General features: G+C 44.1%; 1 protein-coding gene across 5 annotated transcripts in view; it reads right to left on the minus strand.

Moving 5' to 3' along the window:
- SKAP1 (src kinase associated phosphoprotein 1) overlaps positions 1–13,366 on the minus strand; it is a 266,959-nt gene that overhangs the window by 10,766 nt on the left and 242,827 nt on the right. For all 5 annotated transcript variants that reach the window (XM_080682152.1, XM_080682154.1, XM_080682151.1 and 2 more), the window contains one exon: positions 12,538–12,638. In XM_080682152.1, the coding sequence (XP_080538278.1) occupies positions 12,538–12,638 (101 nt within the window). The remainder of the gene's footprint in view (positions 1–12,537; positions 12,639–13,366) is intronic.

The following is a 13,366-nucleotide window of genomic DNA, read 5'->3' on the forward strand; positions in this document are numbered from 1 at the left end:
GACCTGTGTACAAACTGGACATTGTTGGTGATGGAACTGGGTGCAAAACTCATAGTGTGCATGGCAGAAAAATCATAAGCTGTGAAGGGAAGGGGGAAGGTGGAACAGGGCCGCAAGGAAAGAGAAGCAAGAAAGAAACACATAGCTTGAACTTGGCCTAAAGAACAGAGAAAAGATAAAGGGAAGGTAAACACTTTGCAGTTGAGAGAAAACGAGGTGCCAAGTGCAGAATTGAGGAACAATAGAGACAGCACCATCTTGGAGCTGATGGAATTGTGATACCATGTGAGACCTGAGTATTAATATGTATTCCATAAACTGCAGCTCGCAGCTCTGAACCGCTCTGTTTTGCTCTGACCGCAGTACCAGCCTCAGGCACCACAACACAATTTGGAAACAATGTGACGGAAATGTTTAATCTGCTCGGCCCATCTGTGCTGCGTATTTCTCCAGCTCTCCCTGAGAGAGGCGCCTTGAATCTCCACATTGCCTTTAATATTCTCCTAAATCACCTCCCCACTGCACTTCAAGGGCCATTGCTACAATATCACAGGTTCATCTAAAGTGCATTGGGGAGGGGGCTGGGGAGGAGGCACAGGCCGGGATATTTTTTATTTTAAAATAATTTCCAGAGATGGTCTTTTCGGCTTCCTTTAAAAAAAGAAGAAAAGTTATTCTACTGTTGCCGTAAGGTTATTGAGGTTGTTTGGTGCAAAACAGGGTAGGATAGAGTGGAATCATTCTCCAAAGAATTATTTTTATTAATCTCGATTCCCTCAATTGGACATGGGAGGGGTGAGCAGATGCTCGTTTCCTCTTATCTCTTTTTCTTGCACCTTGCTGGGGTGATGTGTTCATTTGGGGCTGGTGCCTCTCTGCTTTACGCTGTCTGCATCGGGTATAGGTTTGACCCTGCCCTACTCTGAACAAAGCCATCTTGTTCAGGACAGGTACACATTTAGTCTCAGGCCAACATACCCGCATCAGAAAGGGACACTGTGTTGTTTATTTTAGCTTAAAAATCTTAGGTTTTTCTCTCTTTAAGTACAGATGTTGAGTGTCAGATTTCTGCTACCTTTCCCCCGCTTGATTTTGCCAGATTCTGTGATTTGGGGTTTTAGACTATACGAAGGAAGCTTGGAGTAGGTTTCGGAGAACGAGGAGACGACAAGTCACCATGTTCCAGACCTTAGACAAATGGAAGAGAGTTGCACATCAAGAAAATTAGGATTCCTTTTGCTTTGTGAATTAAAGAAATGAATAATTTAATCCTCACAGATTGTTCCGGCGAGGGAAAGGCAACGTCCCAGTTGCGGAGCCCTACAGCCTGTCGGTGTGTTACATCATCTGCACACATAGGCGTTTCCATGACAACCGCTTATAGCTTCATTTCCTGGATCCCTCTAGGGGGTGTCACAGCCAGATCCACCTGCTTTTCACCCTACCCTCGGTGGGGTCATGGTAAGGTCGCCAGAATAAATGAACGCGGGTACTAATGATCTGTTTACTGCTGTTTATGCTCTGTGTGTGTCAGGGGCACGCACATTTAGAGAGCTCATTATGGTTGCAATTAGAATGCACCATCGCTAGATATTTAACTCCTTTTTCTTTTAAATTAGCATTTTAATAACATTCTTTGAGCAGAGAAACAAAATGACCATTTTTCACGGACAAACTTCTAGCTGTAGGTGCAACTTTAATGGCAAAGTTGTGAAGGGGAAAGAAGGGAGAAAAAAAAAAGCCATTTTTACTACTTTCATCCTCCTTCTTACCAAAAGGATATTTTTATTTGCTTTCTAACACACTCAATTTCCTAAATTTGTTTTGAATCCAATTATTTTGGGTGGTTTAAAGTACCGTCCTCTTGTTGGACGGAAATTAGCAGCGATTGAAATTAACTTTCTATGTGACCTGTGAAAGGGGCTAAAATAATTACAAGTGTGTATAAGAAACCCTTTCTCCAAAAGAACCTAGCTGTAGGATCAGGCTGTGATGAAATGATACTATTATTGGAATATCTTTATACAATAATTGCAGGGGCTATTTTCTTTAAAACGGTGATTGCAATTTTGTTTCTATTTTATAATTCTTAGGATTATTTTATAGAGGATCAACGATGACAGGAACATCATTATAGACAGGATGAATATTAAGCAGAAAGAATGAAAATAACACCACGTCATTTACCATTTAAAAATGGCACGATCTTGGAATATCTAAAAGCAAGAGAGACAGAACAGGAAAGATACCGTATAGACACCCACTGGGTCAGAATGTTCCATAAGGTGTTGCTCTTTAGGAACCAGCCAGCACCTTTGCTAGGTGTTTATAGATGCTCTGTTTGCGGAAAGTACAGTGAAAAATAACAATTTGAATGTTTCGATTATCTTTCGCAGTCCATTCCATTTTCATTATTTATTTCCTATAAACCGGGACCTTGCTGAACATAATTCTGCAGACAAGGAGCTGGATGGGACAGCCAATGTGAACGAGGAGATAGATGGTGGGTGCGTGTAAGATAGATGCTATGCGTTTATGAAAAAGAGCAGTATGTCTGCATGCGAACACCCACAAAGTAGAGCAAGCCAGCCTGTAAGCTGCAGCTGGTATTTATGGGTGGGAAAAAGTGTAAGGAAGATTGTATGGGAACAAGCACGCCGAGCCGGGAAAGGGTTTGCTTTTTTCCCTATCCTCTCGGAACCCACTCCCAGGTTCCGTTAAGACGTGCCATGCTTGCAGTGGCTTGTGAGGTGTCTTTCCATGACAACAGACGGGGGATTTCACAGTTAGAAGACTCAGGAGGTCAATAGTTGAAAAGCGAGAGTTAGAAAGAGAGATATTTATGGACATCCAAACAATCCCACTGAAAAAAGAAGGAAAAAAATTTAAAGACGCAGCAGGGAAAAAAAAAAAAAGGCTTTCTAAAGATGCAGGTTTAAAACGTTTATGCTTTTGAATCAGCCTATTTGCACCTTAGAATCTGCCGTTTCATAAATAAAATACGGGTGGCATAGACTATAATTTGGTGATAGCTACCCCAGGACATGTCTAGATGCACTTCTGTTATTTTAATTAAATACTGCATTATGGTTTGTGACAACTACATAGCTACCGCGTAAATGAATTCAGAATTAAAGTGTTACTTAGGCATCCAGTAATTTTTGTTTCATTCCTCAGTTTTACAGAGCAAATAGCTATAAAATCAAGATGTTTGTTCATTTACAGATGGAGCAGGATTGTTGTTGCTGTTTTTTTTTTCTCTCCTTAATCCTCATGCACAAAAAGAAGACAGAGCTGAGTCTGGCTCCCAACACTCCTAGCTTAGGAGCCACATCACAAAGAAAAACACAGCCTCTTGACTATAATGTGAATGCTGAATATTAATTGCTGGTATTATGCTTATCTTTCTAGCCGGGTCTGTCTTTTCATAATTATTCTGAAGGGCTGCAGTCTTGCATTGCCAGGAGATTTTTCTCCTTTGTTTAACAGTTAGAAACCTATTGTATTTTATTTTTTTAAAAAATCTTCAAGTTCAGTGCTCCTTGGAAGTTTTTTTGTATCTGGAACCCTACCCCAAATACAAAATATTAGTGGGAAGAGAGAAACCGCTGAAGCTCTTTGCTAAAAAGATGATGCACATTTCTGCATCTAAAAGAAAATATATTTTTCATTCTAGCAATATTAATGTTTCCTTAATGAAGCTGGAGAGGGTGTTACAATTTGATATAATCAGTTGGTTAGTTTAAATGTCACGTCACTAGCAAATCACGAGAAAGGTTCAGAATATTATCATCTAACAGGCACAGATTTTCACTCAAAATTAATATGGTGGCGTAAAAAGATTTTTGTTCAACTCTGAGCATGTAATTGTATCATTACTGTGTCATATGTCAGGATGAAAGATTTTAAAGAACAAGTTTTCTGAAACCATTGTCTCATTTCTCGTTTGATAAGCAATATACTCTTTTTATTAGCCTTAAATGCCATACGTCTGGCAATGTCTGCTAATTCCAGCTTTTCTGTGTTCTCACCAATTACCCCAAACCCCTCATTGCTAATCCTATAACCTCATTTGCAATGAGGTTATAATTTGCTTCAATATTTTGCTAGTTTGGTTGGAGAGCTGAATGCATACACTACCAAGAAACACTGGCAGACAGAGGTTTGGGGAGGCTGAGTTCCTTTTGAGAAAATAATTACACAGAAACAAAGCTTTTGTGACTTCTTTTAAATAGAGAATCTCACCGAAATGTCATGCAGCCTCTCTGGCAGATTAGTGAGGAGTTTATTACTAAATCTCTGTCTAATAAACGTGCAGTTGACTCTGGAGGAGCTGCTTGTTATAATACTGGCTGTGGGAAATGGAGGGAATGTCACCGTTAAAGACACAAATTTTCCCCATAATATATTCGAATGGAAACCTCTGAATCCAATACTACATGGGCATATCTAATAAATTCACAATATTTCAGCCTCAACAGCCTTCACCAGTTAGTTTTAAAGATTTATGTGGTAAAAAATTACTCAGTGATGAATATGGTTTATTCTGTGCAGTATTGGAGGTATAAGGAATTAAACTACCGTCTTTAACAGTGAATTTATTATTACCTCTGTCAAAAGACGAAGACTTTAACAGCACTTGTTATAAATTCACTGCAAAATAAATGGCTGGAATTTTTTTTACACTGGAGTTTGTAAAGCATCGGGCTATTCTGAGCATTAACCTAAACCTGCCATGGCTTATATGGTTCTAGGTAAACATTTCTGTCGGGGCCTCAGTTAATTATTTGATCTAGGACTTTCCACCTGACTGAAAGGTGTGTGAGGGTGAGTGTGTGTGTGTGTGTGTGTGTGTGTGTGTGTGTGTGTAGAAAGTGAAAGGTCCCATCCAGGATGACAGTTTAGGAGTAAGGAGATTAAAGTGCAAAATGCCAATTTTATTCTTTTTTTAAAAAAATAAATGGGTTTTATAATAAATGGGCAGGTTTGGAGGATACAGTTGATATGCAGTTTGGACTCTTATTAGCAGGTTTATATGCATGCATCTGCACACACACACACACACACACACACACACACACACCCTCTCCCTTTTGTCCTCTCTTGGAATGGGTGTCCCCTCATTTATAAAAATTACCTGGAAGGAATGAGGCTGCCAGGGTTTGTTCTAGACGATTGGTTCCTGTCTGGGGGAAAGGAATGGCCTCTACTGAATTTGACCGGTGTATGACCGTTGCCTTCCAGCTGACCCCAAATCCCATTCCCATCCTCCTAACTCTATAGCCTCCCATAGGGGTTATTAATGAGAGAAAACACCATCATCATCATCATCTTCGTCATCACAGCACAGTGTTGACCTGCTTGTTAACATGAAATGGGGTGGTGGGGACAGCTTCTGCTTCTCTTTCTTATCATCATAAATAAGAACAGATATTTTCCGATGGTATCCCCCTTACCCGCCCCCTTTGGTTAGGTCAGAGGTGAATAATAGCTCTTTGACAAGCATTGATCAGTTTCATCACACTGTTTGGGCAGCCAGCCCCCAGGCCTATATTCTCCCTACTTACTACCCACGGATTACCTCCCAAATAACCTCACCCATCCCCCACTCTGCCAAGCAGAGGCTAATGGTGCCTGAGGAAGTCCTAAATGGACACTAGATGTCACCAAACACCTCCTTTCCCTTAGAGCCCTGAAATTAAAAACAAAACAAAACAAAACAAAAACACACCCACGCACCCCTTCATTTAAAGCAATTGAAGGAATTAACTTATCTGTTTTTATGAGGGTTCTTGTCACATTCAACTAAGCACACTTAAAGAGGAAGTATTGCTGTGTGCAGATAATTTTTACAACATACAAATCTCTTTTGGAGGGGCTGGAGGTCAAGGGAGGGAAAAGGCCTATCTGCACTCTGTAAGCAGTCCTTTGAGGGAGTAGGTGGAGAACACTAGGCTTTCAAAATCCCATTATCACAGACAGGGAGTTTTGTTACCAGAGACCAGGTGTGCCGGGAACAGGCCTGCTGCATTCGGATCACTAGAAGCTGGGCTGGAGCTAGGATCCGGCCCGAGTTTAAGTAGCTCCAACCCAGTGCTGGAAGCTAAATGTCACTCAGGGTGACACAATCAGTCCACCCTCGTCCACATAAAGCCCATGGCCATCTCACAGCATCCTGTGTTAGATGTGAAGCTTGGCCTTGCCTACGAGAGCCCCTGTTTCCATATCAACTGCACCAGCAGAGAAGACAACCAAAGTGGGTGTGTTTGGGCCACAGGAGTGTCTTTCCACCCCAGCTAAGCTGCCGTGTAAATATAAACCTTATGTGGTGCCCAACCTGTTGCTGCAAGGCTGATTTCCATGGGAATAAGTAGCTGGACAAATCGTGGGAGGAGCCTAAGGCCAACTCATGAGGCCCACAACGTAAGCCCAAGAGATGCAGCCTGCTGACTTGGTTTACCTTAAATGCAAGACATCATTCTGGGACCTCCTGTCCTTTCTAGTCAATTGAGAAGGAGTTTCTCTCTCGTTCTCTCTTTAATGCAGCCTTATCTGCTGGACAGCTCATGTCACCACTATCTACGACTTCCGGAAAAAGAGGCTTAGTTTTTAAATGGGCATGTACGTTATCTGGCATAGTGGAACAAGCATTTTTATTTCTTAGAAAAAGGGTACATGGTGAGAGACCTTGGAGCCAGGAAGACAGAGTCACGTCCCTGAAAGCTGGACCTGTGACTTGTCTTACCCAAACAGAGGCTTCTTACCTCCCCTCCCCCCACTTACAATACATCTCCATAGCAGGGCTGGTCCACAGAAGGGCCTTGCGATTCCCACAGAAGAGAAACTACGCCAGCACACAGCGTTACTGCACGGAGGGTGATTCAGCACCTGCCCTGTCATGCCTGGTGCCCAGGCTGAATGGATTTTCGGAGTACACCTGTTGTTGAACCCCTGCCAAGTACTGATGGCCACTAACCCCCAAATCACTTTTCCCCGCTGTTGATGTTTGGAATGTCAGACAGGACTGAGCAGCAGCCGGCATGTATTTCAAACACAGCAGATGGATTTTTATATTAGCTCCTATTTCATGTTCAGGCAGAGCGACCGCCACACTAAAACCGCAGCCTCAATGCTGCCGAGTTGCTTCTGTGAGATTAATTCTGTGAAATTAATTGGGACAAGATTGAAAAGGAAATTAAAATGCAGCTGAGTGAACAGGCCTTTCAAACACCTTTTTCCTGCTCTATTCAAACTTGAATTCTGCCATGGTCGCAGGCATCGTGGGAAGTAATTTACGAGAGGCACGCTCTCAGGAGCCATCGGTTACGTTTGAGGGAACCTGCACAAGCGCCACACAATCTGGAGGCACTGGAGAGCGCTAGACACCCCGCTGTGGCCTGAGCTGCGCCCCTGCACTGGGTGGAGGCTGAGCTCCGTCCCTGCGTCGTCAGAAAGAGCTCTTCAGAACTAACTGGGTCCAAAAGGAATGAGGGAACATCATCATCGCTGGGTGCACAGATCTGCTTTGTTATTCAAATCTCCCGTTAATATATTTTAAGGCCCAGATTGGAACTCAGTGAATTAAGTGGGCACGAAACGGCATGGGGCTGAGGACGGTATGGATGTGTCGGGGTGGGTCAGCGGGAGTCCTGCTGACGATGCCACTGGTCACTGTTTCAGAGCTGGGACGCATGGCTCTGGCCTCTCCTCAAAGGAGAAGTTTGAGCCATTTTGTCAGCGATAAATCTCAGACCAGAAATTACACGGTGGATTTCCATGTAGGCCTCTTCACTTTTTTTTATTTCTAAGTGAGAACCTTTTGTGCTTTTGAGCATCTCCATGGAGAGACCTTGGCAGGACAGGCTACCTTTTTTCCTCTCTCAATTCACCAATAGTTTATTGAACTGCTAGTTTGTATCCAATATTGACCCAAAAAGTTTGTTAGTGGAAAAGGGGGGTTGATAGTTACCATTTCCTAGATGCCAGGCACTTCTTTACACAAATCCTCTAATGTAAGCATCACAATACCCTATGAATAGAAATCAGCCCAAATTTTACAGACGGGGAGACTGAGGAGTAACCGGATTAAGTGACTTTGCTCAAGGTCACGCAAGTAACCCATCTGCTACCGACTTGCTTCCCTAAGAATAGAACAGGTGACTGGGCATTTGGTTATCTATGGGGTACATCTTTCTTACCCAGTCAGTCATCCTCTCTGGATTTTTTTTCTTTTTTTAAAGAGTAAACAATTTTTTGGATCCTTCCTGACCTAAGGCTCGGTCCTAACAACCTCCCGGCCCTGGGATTCTAGGATTCAAGGTTGGGTCATATGTGGGCAATTATTAAGAAACAGTAGGGGGCAGCATGACCCTAAGAATAAAGCCGTATCTCTCTCCCTCCCCCACACCCCACCCCTCTCACTTCCAACTCACTTCCCTGTCCTGGGGCCATTTCTGTTATCCACCCATCCCCTTCAAAATATTTCTTTTATCATATAATGAGAGGGGGTGGGGAACCAGATACATTTATGATGACCAAAAACAAAAGAGCTCATAACTGGAAATATTTGTTCCCTTAATCTGAATAAATGCATTTTTTGGGTGTGGAATTTCTTTAGTAGTTTTGCAGTGTCAGGTAATGTTTGAGGTGGAAGGAACCTTAGAACGCCCTCATTTTACAGCTAAGGAAACTGGTCTAGGTTAGCTAAGCTGCACCCGGTTGAGTCTTTCTTGTCTTGTATTTCTCAGGGAAATAGACGTATTCAGGTTCTAAACAGCTGGCCTTTCCTGCCTGACACAGGTTCTACTGGCCGGAGAGAAAGTAAAAGGGAGATTTCTAGAACTGTTTTTTCTGGACTAACCTCAGCTTGGGTCAATTTTGTTCCTCCAGGCTGCAGATTGTAACTGACTGCAACAAAGGAAGCCAGCTAGGGCTAAAGTGGAATGAGTTTAGGATCCATATGGAAGAAAATTCCAGAGATAAGGAATTACCAAACACCTGAGTAGACAGACAATTGGGAATGGTAGTGGAATCTCCTTTTCTATCTGTCTGAATCTGTTTATTTGGGTTTCTTAAGAGGCAAGGGAATGGATTGGGTGGCCTTTTAAGGTGCCTTCCTGTCCAAGGACTCTTATTGAGTTAGGTAATATAATAAAGGTAAATTCAATCCGAAAGGCTCCCCAAGCCAATGTTAACGGGAATGAAGCTTTATGAGGGAAACTTCAGTTGAGCTTCTAGTTTCTCATTTCCTCCTCTGCTGTGTAGAAATTAGCAACATGGAGATAGAAGGGAGGCAGGTGGTGTGGCTTTTGGGGAAAGAAATGTGCTACTACAATGGTAAGGGATGAAATGGACTCATGACCTTCCAGAGATGGAGAAGGAAGCCTGAGAGAACCAGGGCAGCAAGGTATTCTGACCGAATTAAATTATGATATACTAGTGACCCGGTGCACGAAATTCGTGCACATTTAAAAGGGGATTAATTAGAGGAAATAATTTAATATTGCTATTTGCCCTTTCTCTATAATAGAAATGTAAGAGATGAAAGAGAATTAGTAAAATGTATATGAAAACCTTCCTTCTGTCAGAGTCTGGGGCACACCACGGGACCCAGAGTCAAGTCCCTGCCCACCCACATGCACCTCAAAATCGAGTAAGACCCAGACCTGGCTGGCCCCCCCATTTCAGGGGTGGGCAAACTTTTTGACTCGAGGGCCACAATGGGTTCTTAAACTGGACCGGAGGGCCGGAACAAAAGCATGGATGGAGTGTTTGTGTGAACTAATATAAATTTAAAGTAAAGGAGCGGAGGGGAGAGCAAGAGAACCGGATAGAACAGCCGGATCCGGCCCGCGGGCCGTAGTTTGCCCACGGCTGGGCTAGATCCAAACCCAGCCAGTCCCACCCTTGTCAAGCCCTGCCGGGACGGGGACATAGCCTCAGGTCCCCTGGCCTGGCGCCAGGACGGGGGGCATGGCCTGAGGTCCCCTGTCAAGCCCCGTTAGGTGGGGGGCATGGCCTGAGGTCCCCCATCAAGCCCTGCCAGGCAGAGGGGCACAGCCTTAGGTCCCCTGGCCCAGCACTGGGAGGGGGGTGCAGCCTCAGGTCCCCCGTCAAGCCCCGCTGGGCAGGGGCACAGCCTGAGTTCCTCGGACCCACCATGGGGGTGCAACTTGAAGTCCCCCATCAAGCTCCACTGGGTGGGGGGCATGGCCTGAGGTCTCCTGTCAAGCCCAGCCAGGCAGGGGGGCGCAGCCTCAGGTCCCCTGGCCCGGTGCTGGGGCGGGGGGTGCGGTCTGAGGTCCCCCGGCCTGGTGCTGGGGCGGGGGGAGCAGCCTGAGGTCCCCTAGCCCAGCATCAGGACGGGAAGCGCACCTTGAGGTCCCCCATCAAGCCCCGCCAGGCAGGGGGCATGGCCTCAGGTTCCCTGGCCTGGCACTGGGGCTGGGGTGTGGCCTGAGGTCCCCCAGCCTGACGCCAGGGCGGGAGGGTGCGGCCTGAGGTCCCCTGTCAAGCCCCATGGGGGTGGGGGGGGGAAGGCGTAGCCTCAGGTCCCTGGTCCCTGCTCGTTAAGGCTTCTTATGGGAACTTGGCCTCAGCTGTGGGTGCAGCCATCTTTGTGATGGAGTGATGGTCAATTAGCATATTTCCTCTTTATGAGCTAGGATTAGCTTTTATTAATGAAGGAAGGGAAGGAAGATTGGTTAAAAAGAAACACAGGTGGGGGAGGTTCCCAGGTTCTTTGATACCTCTTAAAAACACAACAGCCATGGTAACTACAGACAGTTCCTTACTGCTGGGCAAGTCACCACACAGCCACTTCTAAATGGAGGAAAGGGACCCCCAGTGAGAAGCCATTAACAAAGGCAAAAGACATGCAAAACAAACAAAATAATCATGACCGGGAGAGAAGGCCAACAGACAGTCTGGCTCTGTTCTCCCACCTCCTGCTGCAGGCACCTCAGACAATGTAAACAGTTAATTTGTTCACCTGCAGGCTCTGGGCAAACAGAGGCCTGGTCACACCTGAGTGGATAACTCGATTACCCCTATAATGCCAGCGTGGTAATGTACACAAATTCTATTACACGCAAACCTCGCTTTCGGGCATTTGAAATACCAATCAGGCCAATGTCCACTCCCTTCTTTGCTTCCAATTTATTCTTGGTGTATTAGAGCTGCACGGGAATGGCACTAGGGTGGTGGTGAATTAGGACTCTGGAAGAAATTGCTAGAAGATTGTGATCTCACTCAGCAGGGCTCTTGCAGGCCTCCTACTCTCTTGAAAAGAGTGAGGTCTGAATTTGGTCCTGGGTCCGAGGGGACTCGTGGGAACCACTGAAAGGTATCTTGGGTCAGCCCTGGTATTTCCTAAGGAGCTTGTGGTATATTTAAATTGAGACAAACCTTTAGACAAACAGCAAATGATGGGTTAGTGACACAGTGGGTTTTCAATATTGCTTTATGGAGTCCACATACTCATCAATTAAAGAGCAAATTGTGCCTATTTCAAAAATGTGTTTGTAGATCTTGATTGACAGAGAGAGAGAGAGAGAGAGAGAGAGAGAGAGAGAGAGAGAGAGAGAGAAAGAGGGAAAAGAGAGAGAGAGAGAGAGAGAACTTTATAAAAAACAACAACAAACATTTAAAAATTATTGATTTGAGAGAGAGAAACATCGACTGGGGATTAAACCCACAACCTGGGTATGTGCTCTGAATCAGACCCACCACCTTTTGGTGTACAGGATGATACTCCAACCAACTGAACCACACTAGCCAGGGCAAGAGAAAGAACTTTTTAATAAGTTTTTTTTTTTTCAGGGACCCAGTTCCTTAGTCCACTTATACAGAATGTGTACTATTTCATTACAAAGATAATGCTACTGATTCCTCTGTAGCCCATCAGTTCTGAATCTTTTTCACATAGGTGATGGATCTATAATAATCTGTCCTTTTTTCTCCCCCAATTCTTTTATGATCAGCAACACTATTTGTGAGATGATTAGCTGGGGCTAGGGGTTACCTTTGTGACTGAGGAAGAGAATAAAGTTAGCTGGCCCTTGTGGGGTTTGAGTCACTATCTTGGTCTTATCAGCACTTGCTCAAACCAATTGAGCTAGCTAGCTCTGACTCCTCCCTCCATACATAATTATATTACAGTCTTGTTTATCTATAAATGAAACAAGGCATCTGATCTAGCCAGAATGTTTTTAAGAGTATTATATGATAATAAATTATGTACACACTGATGACCTTTTAAATACCACAAGACCCTAAAAAGATCAAATTTTGATTGGCATCGTTTTAGTATTATGTTTATGTTGTTGTATTTTTAAACTTGAAAATTGGTTTCTGGGTCTGAATTTTCAATTAAAATTTTCCCTAAGAATTATAAATCAATGGGAATTTATGTGTGAGGCAGCCATGTAATACACACAAGAGAAGTGTATGACATGGAATAATTCTGGTTATGGTGACTACATCATCAAGAGTGAAAAAATAAACTTTTGATCCAAGCCCCACCCTCTATGTCTTTACCTTGCTCAGAATGCGGATGAGGTCACCCCGCTGGAAGGACAGTTCGTCTGGCTGGTCACCATGGCAATCCCATAAGCCCTGGTAATAACTGGCATAGTCCACTGATCAAAGAGAGGAGAAATCAAAGTTAACCATAGAGCCCACATTTTTGCTGCAAATGGAAACCAGGATTCTATATTGCCCCTCGGAAACCTAAGATTCAGGGTGGCTGGGATGAGATACAGCTAAATACTCAGCATGAGCACAGGACTGTGGGAGAGGGAGATCATTAACTAACATTAAATATTTACAGGTCACCCTTAGTCGGATGCTGTTCAATAATATGATAAATATATTCATTTATTAACAAAAAGAAAACCAGGCAGGTAATTTTTCACTTGGCTTGTACGTAAGCAGCACAAAGAGATTTCCTGCTAGACTTTCTTGATCCAGGGCGTCTACACCATCAGTGCTTCTCTTCATTATGCATTTGAAGGAATGGGGTAAGTCTCTGACTTCCTATTTACAAGAGAGGCTGAGTCAACCAGCATGTGTCTGCATCACAGTCTCACATGTTGGCCTTCTCTGTTACAGAGGAACTTCATCCTGGACACTTCCCACCCAGGTACTATATGAGGCAATCACCAATAAATACGGAAACAAATAGCTCAGTCTTTAAGTGGAACCAAGGGGGTGTCTCATCCATTACAACTAAATTCTGGGTGGGCTGGCCCTTTTCCAGCATCTCATTTGTAGATCCTGAACATGTCTGCCAAGATTTATCTGCAAGCCCTCAGGGGAACAGAAACCAAAGTGATCTGCATTAAAAATGAAAGCAACTCAAGACGAC

This window comes from Plecotus auritus (genome assembly GCF_963455305.1).
Source record: "Plecotus auritus genome assembly, chromosome: 7".
NCBI classification, from domain to species: Eukaryota; Metazoa; Chordata; class Mammalia; order Chiroptera; family Vespertilionidae; genus Plecotus; species Plecotus auritus.